At 40.7% G+C, this 20,487-nt stretch overlaps 1 protein-coding gene across 2 annotated transcripts in view; it reads right to left on the bottom strand.

The window, feature by feature from the left end:
* Positions 1-657: 657 nt before the first annotated feature.
* CLIC5 (chloride intracellular channel 5) overlaps positions 658-20,487 on the bottom strand; it is a 60,020-nt gene continuing 40,190 nt past the window's right edge. For both annotated transcript variants that reach the window (XM_039696036.1, XM_039696037.1), the window contains exons 5-6: positions 12,049-12,230; positions 658-9,813 (exon numbers count right to left, since the gene is read on the bottom strand). In XM_039696036.1, the coding sequence (XP_039551970.1) occupies positions 9,646-9,813; positions 12,049-12,230 (350 nt within the window). In that variant the 3' untranslated portion in view covers positions 658-9,645. The remainder of the gene's footprint in view (positions 9,814-12,048; positions 12,231-20,487) is intronic.

Consider the following 20,487-nt stretch of genomic DNA (forward strand, 5'->3'; position numbering starts at 1 on the left):
AGCTAAATTCAAAGTTCTGTGCTGGAATTCAATTTCCAGTACTTCACATTTGTGCATTGTAATCCCAGAAAGGACACCCTGGAGCCAAGGCACCCAGCCCTCCTGTGGCTGTGTCTAATCTCTCACAATTTCTTTCACAGCAGAAACAATATAAGACATGAGGCAAATGGAAACCTTCTTCCTCATGGACTTTCTCTCAGCCCTGGTATTTCAGGACTGCTTGACTTGGACATTGCTTCCTAAGTTTTGTATTTAACAACACTTATGGATCTATTATTCAGTAGGTTGAACCCCAGACTCCTTTTGATCTGAACAGGATCATCCAGTAAAGGGCTCCAAAGTTTAATTACACACTGTGTAAAAAGGCTTTTTTTTCTGACTGCTTTAAACTTGCTGCTTGATTATTTCATTAGGAGCACATAATATCTGATATGAGAAATAGTGAATGATCATCTGCCATTTAACCCCCCCATTATTTTATAGATGTATATTATAACCCCACCAGTTCTCATATCCCAATCTTAGAGTAAGGGATGACTATAGCTGTATTCAAGCTCTGAGCACACATTTGGTTTTTTGCAGGCAAAGAAAAGTTCCCTGTTTAAAAAAAAAAAAAAAAAGATTAACAAAATTAAACAAAGTTCCGCAATAACCCAATGAGAAAATAAACCACTTTTATTCAAATTATAAGGTGTTAATCACTCTTGGAATATAATTATAAACAGCTCCAATTCAGGAAGGTTGGTTTCTTCATTTAACACATACTCATTTGAAGGATACAAAAGAAGTATTTGCTTATATATTCAAAAGCTTAAAATGAAACAATGAGCAGATACTTTTTTGTGTTTAAAAATTAAATTTAACTCTTTCTTCAATAATAAAATATACTACCTATTATACAAAAAGGACAGTATTTTATTCACAGTTGACAGAGTCTCACAATCATAATATTAAACCTGAACTGCAATGACATTTTAATTATATTTTCCTATTATTACAGATTATGAGGGTTAGAGCAGCACACAAAGGCCCTAATCAGGGTCTTGTCATGTAAAGAGCTGCACATGCAGAGAAAAAATACAGTTCCTACTGGAAGAGGTTGCACTCTAATCTAAAATTGCACATTAAGAGAGGATGTTCCTTGACTGAAAAACACAAGTACACAAAGGGATCCTGGCTTGCTTTCTTATCTGATGGAGACCTCTGGATATACAGTTACTTTTCACTGTCAGACACTATAAAATAGTTGTTTACACATAAATTACTTTCCTTTTAAGCTTACCAGGTCTGAGTTTAAAGGTAATTCCTCATTTCTCCACATGAGTTTCAGATCTTGCTTTTAGCCCAGCACTTCAGGTGGGAGCCCTGAAGCCATTACCCATTTCTGGAATTAATGACATTTTGGAGGAGAAAATCCAGTCACGTGAATTCAGGTCTTGACCAGTACCTAAAATCTTAAGTGTCCTTTCAAATGAGCTCTTTTTTGCCTGTATGATGCCCTGAAGAGGTGTCATGTCTGATCATCATGTCATGGTTCACTGCCCAAATTTTGCCTTTGAATATCAGTGCAGGTCCAAGCAATTGTGGGTCCACTGGGGCACAGGTTGCTCACACACTGATATGAAACTTGTCCAAATATCTATTAAGACTTCCAGACTGGTTCCTGCTATCCTCTCTCTTTGGGCTCCCCTTACTCTCTTTCAACCTCAGACCTCCTCAAAGTAACCAGAATTGTGCTCCAAACGAGTCAGGATTTGAAAACTAGTAGGTTTTGGAGGGGAAAAAAGCACTTCTGCTCACCCCCAAACCTTACTATGCAACTTGGTTTTGATCTTCAGGCTTTAGAACTGAAAACGGGTTACAAAAAAAAAAAATCTATTGATAACAAAATCATAACTTTCTAGGAAATACACAGCAGGACATTAATTTAAAAAAAAAATTAAGGACAAAAGTGAGCAAAGGGGGGTTACCATCATAGCTCTGAGGGCTTGCACAGATGAGAACCCATTCTCCAGGAACCAAACCAAGCAGCTGTTGGGAATTTGTTCATTACTTCTGAGAACACAGTCAGAAGTAAAAGCTGTCAGGTTTGCACCAGGAAAGAGGGTTGGGTTGGGTTGGGGAGCGGGGTTTTTCATCCCAAATTCTTACAGTCAATAATGCCCAGCAATTTCCATCACTAAATAACACAACATACTCCTGGTTTCTTTGAAACACCAGGCTCAGAAACACGACAGCATTGGAAATGAGAAGTGGGGCAGCTCGGTGCACTTAAGGGAACATTTTTAAGCCATTTAGCAGGAGTTTATTGCTCCAGCACTGGAGGCTTTGAGCATTCAAGCACGACAGGGTGTGCATTGTTGTGCCAGAAGTGCCTGCCCTGGGTGTGTGTGGTGTGGGGCAAGGGGCCAAGGGCTGTGTTTAAACGCACCCGCACGAGAAACGCGATTTAGGCAGAACAAAGCGCACTCCTGTTGTGCCTCCCCGTGATTATAAAATAGATCTGTGTCATTATAAATAGAAAATGACTGGTGACAAAGATGCTGCTTTGACTCACTTCTGAGGCCAAGCTCCTTCACTGTGGTTCCTGATGTCAGACCAATTTAGCGGCTGCGCTGCAGGCGAACGTGTCTGGTTTGGGGTTAGCCAGTCCACATCTCATGATGGCTTAATCTCATTTTAAAACAGCAGGGGATTCACTGGGGTCCTTTGCAAGCATCACTCCCTCACCCAAGGACGGCTCTGAATGCCTTCAAACACGCTGCGCCCACTGCAAGGCTCGGATTGCTAAATACCAAATTACCTTGCCCTCCAAGGGACTGCCAGACTTTCGGGGTCTGTGAAGTTGAGATTCTACTTCCACACAACTAATGGTGTGGTTCTTGTTTATTCCAGTGGGAACCAAATCAAAGACACAGAAATAATAGCGCTGTTTCAAAAGTGTAAGTTTTCCTCCTTATGCCACTTTCTATCCCAACAAACTTCACAGCATTATTAAATAATGCAGATAAATACTCTGAATATATATATAGATCTATGTCTACATGTATGTATAGTTTTTATGTTGTACAATAGGTAATTTAAAAACAACAACAAAAAAAACCAAACAAACACAAACCCCAATAACCCAAAGCAGAAACTAGAACTGGAACCTGTATTGCAGTATCTGTAATATTCTGTTCATTTACTCCTAAGCATGCTCCTTAAAAAAACCTGCAATCTTTCTTCTTCAGTAATTTAATCAGAATCCCACTTGCATTTGTATTTTATATCACAGTTTATTCCCAAAACTGGAGATAACCTCTCATTTCCTGAAAACTCTTAAAAACTTTCTTAATGAAAGAGTAGAGAAATCTGCTGTTTGCAAATTCTACTTACTTATTGCTAACTTCCAAACTAAAGTAGTTAATTTAATGAAGGAGGGGAAAAAAAGGAGTGAAAAAGACTAATTTGGTGCCCGTAGCCATTTCCCAAATTCTTCAGAGTTTATAGACCTAGAGAGACAGGGAAAGAGCAACTTCTCAGCAGTGCAGCAGAATAGGCCAAAATGACCCTGTGAAACCCAAGCAATTCTGGGAATTAAATGATGTTCACTCCTGTTATGGTTCTACACTGCAAACTGCTTTTAGGGCTCCCAGTAGTACCCATTAGCAATAGCCAAGCTTTTCTGTTTTAATTTAATTTAATTTAATTTCCACCAACAAATTCCACCCTGTGGTGAGAATTGACAGTATCATGTTGAGAACCATTAAAGCATATTTGGATTGTTTTTACTCCATGTATACATAAAAAAAAAAAATTCCCCACCCTTCTTAGTTCTCTTTAGACAAGCCACTTCATAATAAGAGTGAGGCAGACACAATGGAGGCATCGTTGTGCTGTGGGATACCAGCACAGGGAGTGTGGCTGGAGATACAGCAGAACATGCCTTGGCATTACTCTGCCAGCACAGCCTGGGCCCTGCTCCACTCTGAACGCCCCTGGGACCAGCCCAGAGCCTGGCAGCACTGCTCATGTCCCTGCAGTTACCACCTGGTGTCCTTCTTCTGCACTAAGAACCTTGATACCTCTCTTTTCTGCCTGAGTGCTCGCTGTTCTCTCTGCACTCGAAACATCTTCATGCTTATGCCACCTTTGGCTTTGCTGGGAATTCCTATTGGGAATTCCCCCACTGGGAATTCTGCCACCAGATTTCAAAGGGAAGAGAATAATAATGCCCTTCATTAATATAGGCTTTTCTGTCATGGCTTTTAGGCCCCTCTCCAGGCAGGCAGGCAGGCAAGCACATGTTTAACATTAAACACATCAGTAGTCCCTATTCACATGCTGCAAGCTAGAAATGCTCATTAGTGCTGGATCCTGGCTCCAGCTGAGCTCTAACACTTCAGCCAGGGAGGCAGGCTGGAGGAAAGGTGGCCCTCAAACCCTTCATCGCGGCTGCACCAGCACTGGTGGAGCAGTTTTGGCTCCTCCAGAGGGTGGTGGGTCCCCTTGGCAGTGGAGGCTGACCCGCTGAGCTGTGACAATGCCAGCACTCAGAGCTGCTCAGCCCATGAGCACAGCTCAAACCCACCACGTGCAAAGGCATCCTTGGGAGTGCTTTCAGCATTAGCATCCCTCCAGTGAATGGTGAAAGGAGAATGAGCTGGGGCAACTGGGGAATAGGATGATTGTGCTTTGGCCTCTGAGAGGCTGTGAGTCCTGCCTGGGGAATGCCTGAGGGGTCACACGGGATTCTTCAGGTTTTTATGTCACGTGTTAAAAAATAGACATTTCAAGTTTTGGCAAACAGAACTGGATGGGGTTTGTGGGCTTTTCTGGGGCCGAGTCTTGTTGGACTGTGGGACAAGGAAATAAAGCAGCTTAACGCTCTCTGCTTTCCCTGCACGTGAGCTGGAAGGGGAGAAAAGGGACCAGGACTCCTCTTTTCACTGCTGAGCACTGAGTGGGCTGTCCCAGTTCAGTGTCCAAGCCAGCACAGCCCTCCTGAAAGGAGCAAATGGGAAATCTGTGACTCAGAGGGAACCTGTCTACTACCTGAGAGAAACCCCCAGGCAAAGCCACCTTCAACATGCTGCCTTGCTCCTGTCTGTGCTGAAATTCAAAGTCCAGACTAAACAGTTACTTAACTCTTGCTTAAAGGATCCCAGATGAAAAGACACAATTTTAGAAATTATTTTAATGTTCTTTTCTCAAAAAAAAAAAAAAAATCATTACCTCCTTCAACTTCTCAACAAGTATAAACCTCACAGCTTTCCTGCCTCCTCTGGAATTACTAAGTCATTGCAGACATCAAAATTAATGAAGAGATGAAAGATTCAACAGAGAGGTAAAAATCTTATTGGAAAAATAGTTCTTAATATCAAAAACGATTCAAGAAAAATGAATACATTTAGAAAAGTAATGAACAAAGGCAAATTTCCTGATGCTTAAAAGAATACACATGAAGGAGGACACAGGACCTAGGGATTATTTTTTTCATTAAAACACCAATTTTTTATTTATTTTTTTAATAATGCTTCCATGTGCTTCTGGTTTTACAGGATTGTGATTTCCACTGGCTAAATTTTTGCAATACTTTTGACTCGGCTAATTAGCCAAACTCAGGTGGTGCAGACAGGGGGTTTCATCCCACCAGACAGAAGGGCTACACTAAAACTTAGTTTCACCTGTGCCCATCCACAAGAATCCTGCTACTTATCACTGAGGAAATGGTTATGGCTAACTTGGAGCTAAATTTGAGCACAGACAAGAGAGGGAGAAAGGTGCTTAGGGGTTAAAATAAAATAAATATATATTTAAAATAAATAGTATGTGCAATTCAGCTGAACTTCCTTGTAGGAAACAAAGTTGTCTATTTTTTTTGTGCTGTAGATTGTCATTCACCCTGGCAGTCGCCTTTCAGCTGATGCAACTAGAGGAGTAACCTGCAGCTCTATATTCCACACCAGACCTGATAAAGCAGTATCATTATGTGATTTCTATAGGAAAAAATGCTTCTTAGAAACCCTGGTTTAAATAGACTTTAAAGACATACTCTTTAGTCCTACCTGTGCTGAAAAATGACCTCTTGGCAATTCAAAGAGTTCTAACAGAGAATAAGGGTAACTAATCTATGGGATCCTCAAGAACTCCCATAGCAGTGCTAATAGAAGAAAAATCAATATTCGTTCCAGTATGAATGGAGTGTTGGGTTGAGTGAGCAGGGAGCTTTGAAATAAATATCTAAGAAATGTTTGGATGAAATGGACATCTTCACAGACATTTGGTCTGCATTTCTGAAATGTAGATTATTAAATCCACATTGTTGGCTTCTTCCCTCCCTGCACTATGTCTTTCTTTACATCTTAGAAAAAAATTTATGAACAAAGTTATTGTAAATCTGCAATGTCTGTCTTGTCACTTAGATTCTTTTCAGAAATGCTGCCTTGCCAATGTAGATATACAATCCTGTATGATTAATATTTATTACTTATAATTCTAAATACAATGGAAGGTCACCAAAAATACTCTGCCTAAAAGAGTCTGGAGCCCTTTACAATCTCATTGGTGATGGATCCTGAGCCTTGAGAACTGAGCTCAAAATCTTAGCAAAACACATTTCTAAGCAGGATTTCCAGTATTTCCTGCTTCTGGCAATGGATAAAGCCAAGAAGCACAAAGGTGAGTGAAAGTTACACATCTGAAAACATGAGCTTGGATTTCAAACCCAAACAAAGGTCAGGGAATGCCTGAACCTGTCCATGATCTTGGATCAACCTATAATAGAGTTTTGAGCAAAATGCAAAGTTAGGATTCAGAGTGAGACTTGAATTCAGACAGAACTGGCACCTTGGCTGAAAATTGCTCAATTTTCCTCTAATTTCTCATATCCATCATTATATTTTATCTAGATATTTTGGAATACCGTATGAAAAGCGAATATATTTAAGGATTTTTTTTTTGCAATTTATTAAAAGGAAATTAGCCTGGAGACTTTTAGATTTTATTATGAAATCTTAAAAAGTTTTTAAGAACATGAAAATCATCTCAGAAAACGCTCATTGCATTTATAGACAATTTTCTTTTTGATATGAGCCCAACCATTTTTAAACACTTTTTTTCTAAAAAATAGATACAATTTGAGGTCACTGAAATGAGCTGATTGTGATTTGGCCCTCTTCTATGAAGAATAGAGAAAAATATATAAGAGAATGTCAGAACTATGAGATTTAGCAAAATGGAGAAGATTCTGAGATGAAAATCAGGGCAGATCCTGGTTCACCTGCCTGAGATCTGCTGCATATTTGGACAGTCTTCTTTTAGGACATAAATATAATAAGCAGACAGCAAGAATCTGCATCTGTGTCTGTGTCTTTTATTCAAATATTTACAGAAACTGTGAATAAGGAAAGTTACTGACTGAATTGCAAACCTGGGAAAAGGCAAATGAGAAAAATGTAGTTTTTGTTGATTGACAGGATCATACTGAGAGTAAAAAATCCCCAGGACCATTGATCAGACAGAAGACTTTTCTCTAGGAACAAACTTGCAGAGCTTTGCTAATAACACTTTCCCAGACTGACTGAGCCATCCTGACCCAAGTGTTGACTGAAAACAAAAACCAGAAAGACAGAAAGAAAGGATCAAGTCAATTAAGATAAATAAATAAATAAATAATTTCCAGAATTAAATAAAAAAAAAGAAAAGACAATAATATCACAATAATTCCAATTCATGAAGAAATGTTTTTAACAAGCCACATGTGCTTGTGCAGATACTTCTAATCTCATCAGATTTTTCTGGCTGCTATTAGTGTTCTCTGAGCCAGCTGATTTCTCAGCAATATTTTAAGCAGTGCAAGCCTTTGCCCTCCAGTCTAGCCACTGCTAAAATAGCCCATTCTAGGAGAAGACTTGGGAGTTCATGGATTTTCTTCCAAGGTTTTGAAAGTTCAGAACAAATTGACCATTGCATGTGAAACAATAGTCAACCACAAACTCCCTTCAGTCAGCAAGCAACATTCTGCTCCCAGCTGGGTTAGTGTGAAAAGTGGAATTATCCCACTAAAGCAAGAGGATGGTTTCAGATTGTCATCAGCATCACACGGCAGAGCCTGGCTTTCGATGTTGTTCCACTTTTCCAGCTCTCTGGCTGCAGACAAGTCTGCTTGGTCACAGCTCACCTGTGGGGTTGGGGTTCCCCTCAAATGAGTGCAGTTTTAGCAGCTCTGACCAGAAGGGGAGCCACAACAGGTTACAGCTCAGCTTTATTTTATCTTTAAAAACAGCAGTAAATCCCTCCACAAACTGAAACCCACAAACCATGTGCTCTCCTGTACGTACTGGAGCACACGAGTTTCAAGTGGAAGAGCTGTCATTCTGAATTTGCTGAAGAAATGTGCAAATAATCACCAGTGTAAAGCAGATGTGCCAGGCAGGCACTGCAGACAGAGCGAAATAATCTCTTTTAGGAAAAAATGCCTAATTCAGAATTGTGGAACCCGGATGGGTAAGGCCTGGATGAGTGGGATTGAGGCACCATGCATGGATTTCTGCTAGCACACTTGCTGAATTCCTGGCTGGAAACATGCCTCTTGCTGTGCCAGCCTGCCCTCTTTGAGGCTCTCACAGCAAATTCCTCCTGGGCTGAGATGATGAGCATTGAGAGTGACCCATCTGGAGCCCAAGACGAGGAAAGCGTTTCCCCTGCCTGGAATCCGTGTGCAGCGACAGCTTCCTGCTGCTGATCCAAGTTTCCCAAGATAGCAATTAAAAAGGAACTGGCAACCATACAGTCAAGACGACAATATCCTGCGTGGTTTGCTTTGCTGTGCCAATTCCCTCTGTGGGTGCTGGAGTCAATCTGCTGCCCCTGTTATTGCTGTGTGTGTCTGTCTCTACCAACCAGCAGATCCACTGGGCATTTTGGCACAGGACTGCTCTTCCAAGGGCTGCCTGCTCAATTGCTCTTTCACTCTCTTGCTTTAAACATTTCGATCCAACAACACCATGCAAATTTTATGCAGAGTAGCATCTGCAAGTCTGACATATTCACTCAGGCTTCCCCCTCTTGCGCCAAGTTAAAAATAAATACCCTATAAACTCCTGGGCCTGCTAAGACAGAAGATGCATTCAGAGAGTTTATTTAAATATAACTGCTAAGAGCATTTCTGCTTTAGGGTCAAAGTCTTATTTTTCCCCTCTCTCTCTCCTGAATTTTGTTCATGCCTCAAGGATCTTAATAGAACTGAAGGAAAAAGCGTCCTTGAAATAACCTAGACAGGAATCAGTTCTATGTGTTCCTAACTCTCTTACCTGAAATTTCAGCTATTTTTAAAACTCTAAAGGATGCAGGTCATTATGTACCCCCAACACAGAACAAGAAACTAGTCAAGCGGACTCATTTCCAATACTGATTGCAAATAATACTAGTTGAGCTAGATCTTGGGTTAGACTTCAAAGGGTGCCCACCCCCATTTCCCACCCCTCCCACTACAGCTGCCTTCCCTTTTGTCCAGGGAGAGGCAGATTTGTCCCTGCCCAATACACTTGGAACATGTGAAGTCATAAAGATGCCAACCAGACAGCATAACGACAAAGAATATCTTAAGGCAACAAGGAGCAGAGTCTGTAAAAGGGGATACTGAGCCATGGCTGGGGGCAGTTAGGACTTGCTGAGCCTCTTGGCCACGTCTGCATAGGCTTGCTCGATTTCCTTGTCTGCTGCACAGGTGTTGGTGAACTCATCCCTGCTGTACGCGTTCTTCAGGTACCGCCACAGCCCCGTCATCTCCGCCGGGAACTCGAAGTTGCGGTATTTCTTTGCAACAATCTAAAGCAAAGATAAAGCACCTGAAAAAATCCATCTCACAGGGGATGCATCTCATTCTTAGGGAGCTTCTTGCTCTCCTCTGTCATATAATTAAGAGCAAATGAGGGGAATGTTTGGAGAATCAGTGATTTATCACAGAAAAGCCTGAGAAGTGACTGCTGGTTGTCCCCTATCATGCAGGGCTGCTGCTTGGCCTAAGGATACTCTAAAGCTACAACCTGGCTACTGTTACCAAATTTCAACTTTTATGGTACTTGAAGTGCATTGATTTTACCATATTGGGGGTTTGGGGTTTTTTTTGACAAGTCTTGAGTACATCACTTAAAGCTGAGACACCACATAAGAAGAGGCTGAATTATAAAGAGCAAGACAGATTTAAAAGAAATGCATTAGTAATGATTATAACATGTTTTTATATTAATTATTATATTTAACATTATTTTTATATATGGTATTATATTTTTAATATATGCAATATATTTTGCCTGGTAAGTGGTGTCAGAGGATATAACCACCTACAGCTGTTGGAAGGCTGGATCCGTGTTCATGAAAACTAAAAATTCAGGGTGGTATGGGCACCATGATTAGGAAACCAAGATGATTTAGCATATATTAGAAACAGGAGCATTGGGATAAACTGAGAGAGAAAATGGTTATTTCAAGACTTGTTAGACTAGGAAATTGTCTATCAAGGCAAATTTTTGATTTCTAAAAACACTCAGGCCCTTATTCAGGAAAACAGTTAAGTGCATACTTAATTTTAAGCACCTGTACAGTCCCATTGAAGTCAATGGGATTAATCTGCACTTAAAGCTAGTTAGTTGGTTAAGTACCTTGCTGAATTGGGATATTTCAGTTTCCCTTTAGGAATATACCATATAGAATAAGCTTGTGGTGACAGAGTGAACTATCTGATAGGAAAGGATGGATTAGCTAATTTAATGAGTGCTTCCAATCTCTAATTTTTCTGACAGTATAAAATTGTTCCTGGGCATAAATTACATACATATGTGCCACAGAGTTCCCCTTTATTTTTAAAGCACATGGTAGAGCTGTTTTCCATCTCAGATTTCTTAGGACAGTCATGTGCTCAGAAACGACTGTGATTTGTTTCTATTACCAGGATTCACTTGGTATATGCAAGTCCAAATCCTGTCCTAAACTGCATTTAATTAAGCATTCTTGCCTTCCATGAGCTTCACACGCATATGGGGAAGATAAAACCTGCTGGGCAACTTAAGTCAACATTTTTTAAATTTCCAGCACACATCTTCCATCAAATGAAAAAATAATTCACCCTTTTCTTCTATCTGTTAAATGCTTTTCAGGCAATATCCTATGGCTATGCTTGTCTGAGAAAAATTTTAATTCTCTTTTTACATCTTTCATTTCATCCCTAGGAGACAAGAACCAGTGAGGGGCCACACATTCATTTTGCATTGTCTGACTCCAATGTTGCCAATGAAGACGAGCCAGAATAAGTGCTAAACCTGTGAGGATATTATCACATTTCTTACCTGGTGACTTATGTGCTTTTTTAATTTTTTTTCTTTTTGCATGTGTGCAGTCAGCTCCCAGGCTCAGTTTATGTTTTGGCTCACAGAGCCAAATTAGATGCATGACTTGGCTTTAATTCCTAGCTCACTCGCTTGCCAAGGTCTGCCAGGTACTTGCGTTATTCTAAAGCAACATGTCATCTGATAAATTAAATAAATGCAACATTTAGAAGTCAAGATGATGTACATGATTTGCATTATACCAGCAACCATAGTACATCTTAAATCCCAGACCTTGGCAATGACTTTGATTTGTTAACTTCTCCGTGTGAAATACCAGATGGAATAAAAATTCCCCAAAGAGATGGACTGCTGCTCTTAAGTTACAAATGGGTGGGAACTGACTAAAGTTTTGACATGTTTCTTAAGGGCATTAGGAACTAATTAATACAAAAGACTGCTGCTACTTGCAGCAGGGTAAAAATAAAGAAACAAGACATCTAGAACTCAGTACTGTCTTGACCACTAATAAGTGATGGGACAGTTTTCCCATGAACTAAGTATCAAGTTCCTTTATTTAACCTGTAGGAAACACTGAAGAGCAAAACTGTGTTTCAAACTGTTCTTCTAGGCCTGAAGAACTCTCTGCTGAAATACATGTTAGCTTTGCACTCAGCTGTCAGAGCAAGGCACATCATGTCAGTTAAGGCTTCTTTCACCATCTCACAACATCTTTTACCTTGACAACGTGGAGTTTGGGCAGAAGGTTGCAGTCAGCAAGTGTCAGGTCATCTCCATCCAGAAACTTGCGTTTAGACACTTTTTCCTCTTCAGTGCTGTCTGCATCAATCTCCTCTGGCAGGGGAGTTCTCAGGTAGTCATCCAGCTTCTTCAGAGCCTTCACTAAGCCCCTTTCAAGTGCTTTGCCAAAAAAAAAAAGCCAAGAATAAGTGATTAGGGCAGGGTAGGAATTGTTTATAAATGCTTATTATCAATGGCTATGGTAGTGTCTAGGAAAAAAGCCAAGAACCAATTTATTCGTTGTTAATTTGTGATCCAAAGCCAACACAATCCAATGGCAAAGTAGCCCAGCAAATTACATCTGCCTGAGGATAAAGCTCATCCTGCAGGGAGAAAAGGGACACAGGGACCTTGCTGTACCATGTCTTCTCCTGACAAACAACAAAAAGCAGTAAAAGAGATCACAGAAAGAAAAAACAGCTTGTCAAGATGATACACAAAAAAACCCCATACTGCCTATGATATTTCTTCTGGTCTGTTGAAAGCCATGACACAGGAACCGGAACCCTACTTCATTTTTCTAACCAGCTGCACAGGACTGCAATGAAGCAGAATTTTCTAGCATTACTTCAGCTCTATCAAGTCTTAATTTTACTTCTTTCAACACCCTTGCAGAGTAATTAAGGGCAATAGCAGTAATTCCAAAGATGCTAACCAGAGCTCCATAGAGCTGAAAGATATGCTACAAACGAGATGAGATATTAGCCAGTGTTAAAATTCCTATTTAACTCTGGTTCAGCCTGGGTGCAAACACTCTTTTTGAGAGATCTCAAATAGTCTCACAATGGAGACTCCAGACCTCTTAGTTCAGTTACTGAAGATCATGTCCCACACTGCTGCTGGCTCCAACAAATTCCAGTGTTCAAATGCCATCTAAATCTCTACAGCAGAGTGCAAATTTTTCACCCAGATAAGGAATTTGTGTTTTTATGCTTCATTGTCAGGACAATAGAAAAGCTTGCTTGCAATTGCAAGTGCAATTTGCACTTACAAAAAGCTGGATAACTCTCTGCAGGTTTGTGCATTACCCAAACTGCAAACACTCAGGGCAAAGAAGGGTCTTCGGTGTTTCTGTCTGAAGGGTGAAAAGCATGATGGAGTCCTGGTCCCCCACAAGTGCCCCAAAGTGCTAAAGCAACATAAATAAGAAACAGCAAGAATTTACAATGTGAAAAAATAACAACATGACTCACGGGCTTAAGGCCAGAATTTCAGCTGGTGAAAATTACCTGCAGTGATTTATACCTGCTGCAGATGTGGCCTGGAGTCAGTATTAATGGCCTAATACTGTAAAATCTTATATCTCTGAGTAACTTACTGCCACTGAACCTAGGAGAGAGTTACTCAGGTGGTATAGCACTACAAGGCCTACGGAGGTAAGTACAAGGACCAATGAAATAGGGGAAATTTAGTTAATTATATGCAATAAATTCTTTACAGCTGCCCAGAGAAACTGTGGCCCCATCCCTGGCAGTGCTCAAGGCCAGGGTGGACAGGGCTTGGAGCAACCTGGGATAGTGGGAGGTGTCCACAGCAGGGGGTTTGCAACTAGATGGTCTTTAAGGTCTTTTCCAACCCAAACCTTTTTTGATTCTATGGTCCTAAATATATTCATGGACCACGACAGACACTCAAAAGGGCTGCAGCAATCACCCTTCACAGAGAGCCTTGCTGGCACAGGTAACTCCACAGGCTCTGTTGTCAGCTGCCCCTGTGCTTTTGGCACAGAGAGAAAGGCAGCACATCCAGGGCTACTGAGAGAGCAGGAGCTGAATGCCACAGAACATGATTTCCCTGCTGCCCTAACATCCATTAAACCTGTGCCAGCAGTGGAAGTCAGATTAAGCCGCTTGATGCCTTGCTCCCACTGAAGTCTCTTGGCCCAGCACCAGGGAACCATACCAGCTCTTTTGTGGCTGACTCTGAGACACAGTGGCAAACCCTGGCTTAATTGATTGACTGAAGAAATTACTGTGATCCAACTGAAAACACCCCCACAAACATAGCAGGGAGGGAAGGAATTTTATTTCTGAAAGCAGAGCATCTAAAGCGACTGAAGTGCTGCCATCCATAAAACAAAAGTGTTGCCATCCTTCATTTAATCAATTCAAATTGAATTTTGACACTGACATTCTGCTGTCAGATGCTGTGGTGCCTTTAATTGCCTGCAGCTGTCCTGCCTCACAACTTCCACGGGAGGGTAGGAACTGTGGAGTGTGGCAGCACTCAAAGGATTTAGCAATCTCTTTTTGGTTTGACCTGTAATACCTGTTGAATAGTGAGTTCTGCTTCTCTTGGTCAGCCTCAGACTGTGTCCTCTTACACTGTGCTCATGTAGAGACAGTGAACTGGAATTCCTGTGATTTCATGCAGTTTTGTTCATCTGGGTTTTACAGAACTGGCTCAACACTGACCACTTTCCAGTATTCCCTTCACCCAGTAGGATTTTGGTTCTCCAAGTCATCTGAGCAATATTCCAGTGTCAGGAGGGTGTTTGATGCTTTGTGCTAGCCCATGGGGTCAGTCAGGTGTGTGCACAGAGACAGCAGCAGCAGGTGAGGTGTGTTTATGTAACTCTTCTGGAACTTATTAGGTTTTGGGGGTTTTTTTTGCCCTCATTGCTCTATCAAAGTGCGTCATGGCTGTCCCAAAAACAATGCCTGGAGTGCAGCCTGTTTGTGACAGCAAGAAAAACAACTGTCTGAATTCATAGTTGGCTCTTGCATACGGCAGCTTTAGGCCAGAAATAAGTGTGTATGTTCAGGGCTCAATACATCTGTGACCTAATTCACAGGCTCTGCTGGAGCCCACAGGATGCTGACACCTCACATTGAAATCACCACAGAGTCAGGACCATCTTATATCCTGACAGGCAAGAACTGAACAACTACTTGTGACACCAATGACCCCATTTTTTTAATCAAAACTCTTCATAGTAAACTAGATCTCAGATCCTAGTAAAGTTCTCAGAACAGCCTGGAAAATAGGAAAATAGTGAATAAGAGAGAACTGCTCTCCTTCCAATTAGTGAAAAAAAAAATTAAAAACTAAGAGAATTACAATCCAAAATTTGCTACATCAAATGGATTTTACGTGCACAGGGTCAGATTTTTAAAGCCTGTTGATGATTTCCAAGGCATTTTTTTGAAATCTATATGCAAATATCCATGCTGCAAATGCTACTTTCTAGGTGCCCTAACACATTCAGATCTATCTGTTGGATTTGAAATCTTATGTTCTTTGAGAAGGTACTCAGGGAAATCCCCACTCAAAGCAGGAGGATGTGTAAAAGAATCTAATTTTCCCTCTTGCCTGGTAGACATTTAAGCATTATGTCAAAGGTGAAAAATTGTGAGTGGAGACCAGGAAATGACCTCTTCAGAATAGCCTACAGCTCTGAATGTTCTGAGACTCTTCCTGAGGAAAGAGTCCTCAGCTTGAATTAATTCCTTAAACTTGGACTTAATTCCAAACTTCCCCCACTATGGCTGTTTAATGAAAAGCTGGATGACTCTCTACATTGTCTCCACTGAGAACACAGGGGACAGGATGCACTCACCAAGGCAGGGGCCATGTGAACACCAATCAGCACCAGACTGGATGAAGACATTTAAAAAGATCTAAAAAGTTACTAATTCCCCATTTGTGAGAGAACCACCCACAGTGAATTTCAGAAGTGGCTAAGCACCTAATTCCCTTGGCAACTTGTCCTCTGGGAAACATCATTAAAGAACTAAATAGCTTTGCTGATAACAGCTAATGGGTGGGATTAATCTTCCCTGAAGTGAGTAAAATTAAAAGAATAGGTTTGAATTAAACACCGTGAGAGCTTCCTCTCTGTTCAGTGGAGTTTTCTCTTCTACACTTGGTTTTGGTGACCCCTAAATGAGCTGTGGGGAGAACTTCTCCTGAAGCGTCTAATCACACCCTTGCATTGTCTTGGTAATCTCGGGGTGGAGGATTCAATATTACAACACCAAGCAGAGCCAGGCTGTGGCTCTGTGCTGCTTTTGAAATTTCTACCTCCAACTGCTTCCCCACCCTGCAGACTTTCAGTAGGAACTTAGAGATCCCAAATGTGATCAGCTCTCAGAGAGGAGCCCTGTCATCAGCTTATCCATGTGACAGCTGAAATGTCTGAAACCATTTTTCTGGACACTGGAATCACCAAGCACCAAGGCACCAGCATCATATTGCCTTCACTGGGATATATCTAATATAACCTTGAATTCCAAGAAATTCTACCCATGTATAGACAAAATCCATGGTGGAACCATCTCTCTCTCAGCCTTTTCTACTTCATTCTGGACTACTTATGCAGCCAAAGACAACTTCTAGCAATGACAGTCCTGCCCTGTCATCCCACCAGTAATAAACAATAATATTAGTAAAAAAAACCTCGCAAGCTTTTTGTGATTTTTCTTCTCCCTTCAAAACTAGGATTTTAAACAACTTTACTTAAGAATTCTAAGTTAGAAGCCAGAAAAATAGCACTTTCCAACCTCAAAGCAACCACAGAACACTTAATGAATGTATTACCATCTGTCAAATGCACAGGGTGAGGTTCAATTTAGCTGATGATACCTAATTCACATTGACGTTCTGTTTTCAGCAGAAGGTTACTTGATGTTGAACAATGAGATTAACAAATTCTGACATGCACAGAAATACAAATAATGTAACAAAAGTTAATAATGGGCAAAACTGTGCTGTTGGTTACACTGACATAAAAGAGGAGTAACTGCATTGTCAACAAGCTATTCCATATTTACTCCAGTCCAACCAAGAACAGACTTTGGCTCTGTTACTCAACTCTTCAAGCAAAAACTTCCTTAAACTATTAGCCTGTGCAACTATTTCCAGGGGATGGAGAGAAACCCTTGTGCCTTGAAGTACTTATATTGCATCTGAACAAAACATTGGAAAATGTAATGCATGGAGCAATCCTGCAAGTCAAGCAGAGGGCCAGATGACAAAGATTCATTAATAGGTACCCAGGGTGAAATTCTGGCCATCCTGAAGCTCATGGAAGTTTTGCTGTTGACTTCAGTGGGATTAGGATTTCTCCAGAAGCTTTTAAAGCCAAAAGGGACTATTTTAATCAGTTAATCTGACCCCTGAAATAATACCAGCCATAAAACTTCCAGCGTACCGGTCGTTTCCATCTCTGTTTTCTGTGGGTCAAATAAGGCTGAAGCAAAATGGAAAGTAACTAGAAAGTAGTAAAAGAAAAATGGTTTGGAAAAAGTAAAACTGATTCAGACTGCCCACACCCACAGCATTTGCAGAGGTCAGGCGAGGACGCTTTTTCCCCTTCCTTGAACTCCAAATATTTCCTTCCTTGTTTAATGTTGGGACAAGGAGAAATAGCAAAGCAGACAAAGCACATAAACACCAATCTCTGTGGCCTGAACGAGCCACTGCAAGGCAAATCATTCCATCCTAAAATAGTAGCCTAGGAAAAGCTGAATTACCACCAGAGAAGCCTCAATCTCACTTTCTCTATCTCTCTCAGTCTCTGTCATAGGCAGACTGGCTACCTAAATTTAAAATAGCTAAAATTAGGTGAGATGACTCCTTTTTTATGTGCTTGTGTGGAACCTCTTGCAGGATAAGGATTTCACTTGATAGTTATTATGGAAAAAGTTTCAAAGCATAGAGGGCACAATCACAGTACTAAGAACAACAGATTTTTAAGCAAACTGAACATAAAAACTATTTGACTTATGTGAAAAGGGAGCAAAAACAGTTAATTTTTTAAACAAGCTGCAAAAAAAAAAAAAAGCAAGATTTTTAAACAAACACAAAAACAAGGAAGTCATATTTGGGGATGTTTGGTTAAGTAAGTCTTGCCTAGACATCCAATAATTTTTGCATCACTTTTTAAATGGTGACAATCTTCAAAATTAACATATCATTTCCAAATTATAAGGAGAATAATCTTCTGCTTCAAACAGTTTAACAGAAAATACTTTTACTTTCCAAAGCAGGTTATTATTCACAAAATTCCACCCACATTTGCCAATAAATCAGGTTACTCACACCACCCATGGCATTTTTATTAAATAAACCTTTTGTCACAAAACATTTTCTCCAAGTCAAGGACAAATATGCGTGGCGCTCTTTCTGAGTGATTATCCCTGTGACAACAAGGCTTCAAACTGACTGAAGCCCAGCAACATCTTGTCTTTTTGTAGCCAACTACCTGAGGCTGATCTCAGCACAACTGCAAGGCTCTTAATTGTCAAGCCCAGGCAAGTACAACAAACCATGATCCATGTACAAAAATGAATGATTCCTGCTGCTACCTCACTGATTGATGTTTTCCCTTTTTACTGCTTTCTTCCACTGCCCTCCTGTAAGATTTATCCTGTAACACACGCAAATGAACTTGGTGAAATACCAATGAGGGAAAAGGGGGAACAGTACATAAATATTCACAGTCTCAATCAAACCATCTGAGATTTATTTTTCCTTTAAAAAAACAAACCACCTTTCCTGATCACTTCCAGATTCACAGTTTGATATTATATGAGACCGAATACTGTTTTCTGGTAGGAGAAAGGAACAAGCTAAGAAACAGCAATTTAAGGTAAGAAAATAATATCATTCCACTAGTCTGACAGTCTGATTAAAAATTAAAGATTCATATTTTCACTCTCTTTTTCCATCCTGTCCTTTTTTTTTTTGGTTTGTATTTTCTTTTTTCCAGGCTGGCTCAACAGAGTATTGTAACTTTAATCTGTATAGATTAATTCTCCATGGAGGAGCTGTGACTGCAATACACGTGACTCTGCACTTCATATTGAACAGTTTATCTTCCCCCCTGTGATTTCAATAAAACCCTCGAGATCTGGTGCCCCTTGACTTCTTCTGTTCAGCCCTTTAAGAGTCGGGTGCCTTGTCTAAGCTGGTTCTGTAGGTTCCCTCTCTGCTCAGAGGGACTGAGCATCTCCAGAGGGCAATTCCATCCAACTGCCTGAGACACCTGATTCAGACCAGAGTGACTCACTGTGCACATGCCCTTCTTGCTGCATGAATTACAGATGAAACCTAAAAGACTAGCTCAGACTAGACACCTCACTTTCAGGGAGGTGAAGTCAGGCGAGACGAATACTACTCTTTGAATATAATTTCACAGTTCACCCAAGTGATCTAGGATAATACCTCCAATTTTTTTTAAAGTTACTTAAATATTAGGGTTTACTCCCCACAGGGCAAATACATTGCCTATTTGAGCATTGCAGCATCCTTTCCAGGCATGTTTCTGCCTCATAAAATCCCCAGCTCTGAGCAGCAAATGAGTGGGAGGTCACTGGGAGAGCCATTGGAAATGCAGAGGAGGATGAAGGTTGTGTGCTCCCATGCATCCAAGGCATTTAGATGCCTAAGTCTGGGCCAAAGGGAGTTTCTGGGGTGATTCAGCTCTCCTATTAAAGATGTTCCACTCCAGATAAATAATTCAATATTCACTGGAAAAGAGACTTGTGCATGTTCCCACAATAAAGGTGAATGCCCACACAGCCATGTGAAAAAGCTGTGATCTCTGTGTCTCTGCCCACTTAATGAATCAACAAATACCTTATACACACAGAACAGAAATAAATTAGTGTCTCTTATTCCTCAAATCCGCTCTTTCCTGGTTTGGGGTTGTTTTAGGGGACAGGGGCTCATGTTCATCCTCCAGGCAAGTCAGAGCTGGGACTTGAAAAGGGATTTTTTACTCCCAGTCAGTGCTGGGGTGAGCAAACACCAGGAATGGGGTGAGTCACAAAAACACAGGGGCACACATGGAAACAGACACAGAAGTCTGGTCATAAATCACCTTTCAGACATGGTCTGAGGCAGGCATAAACAGGGACACATTTTCCATACATGTAGGGACATATATGTTGTTCTGTGTATTTGCAGTGAGAGAAATGGAGGTGCTAAGCCCCAGGAACACTTCCTCCAGAACTCAGAGGAAGATGGAGCTGACACAGCTGAGGGATACCCCAAGCACCCTCAGAAACCTGGACACATCAAAAATCTGTTGATTTGCTTATGGGTAAGATTTCCCTTGCCTGATTTCTAATTGTTAGGTAATTATTCTGACCTAATTGTTCAAGGTAGCAATAAAAGAAAGGCATCTCCAAAGGAAATTCTCCCAACTTTAAGAAAAATCAAAATGCCCTTTAGAAATGTCTCTCTCCATTGATCAGAAGTAGGACTTTTGAATGACTAATATATAACTTTTAGACAGAATTAAGTGAAATGATCCCAACCTTATCATCTCTTTTCCCTTCTCACCCATCTGCAGACTGATAATGTGGATTGATTGATTGATTGATTAGAGCTTCACCCAAAAAGTATGGGATATTTTGACAGACATGTCTCA

This window comes from Passer montanus, unplaced genomic scaffold, assembly GCF_014805655.1.
Source record: "Passer montanus isolate IOZ18808 unplaced genomic scaffold, ASM1480565v1 scaffold94, whole genome shotgun sequence".
Lineage (NCBI taxonomy): Eukaryota > Metazoa > Chordata > Aves > Passeriformes > Passeridae > Passer > Passer montanus.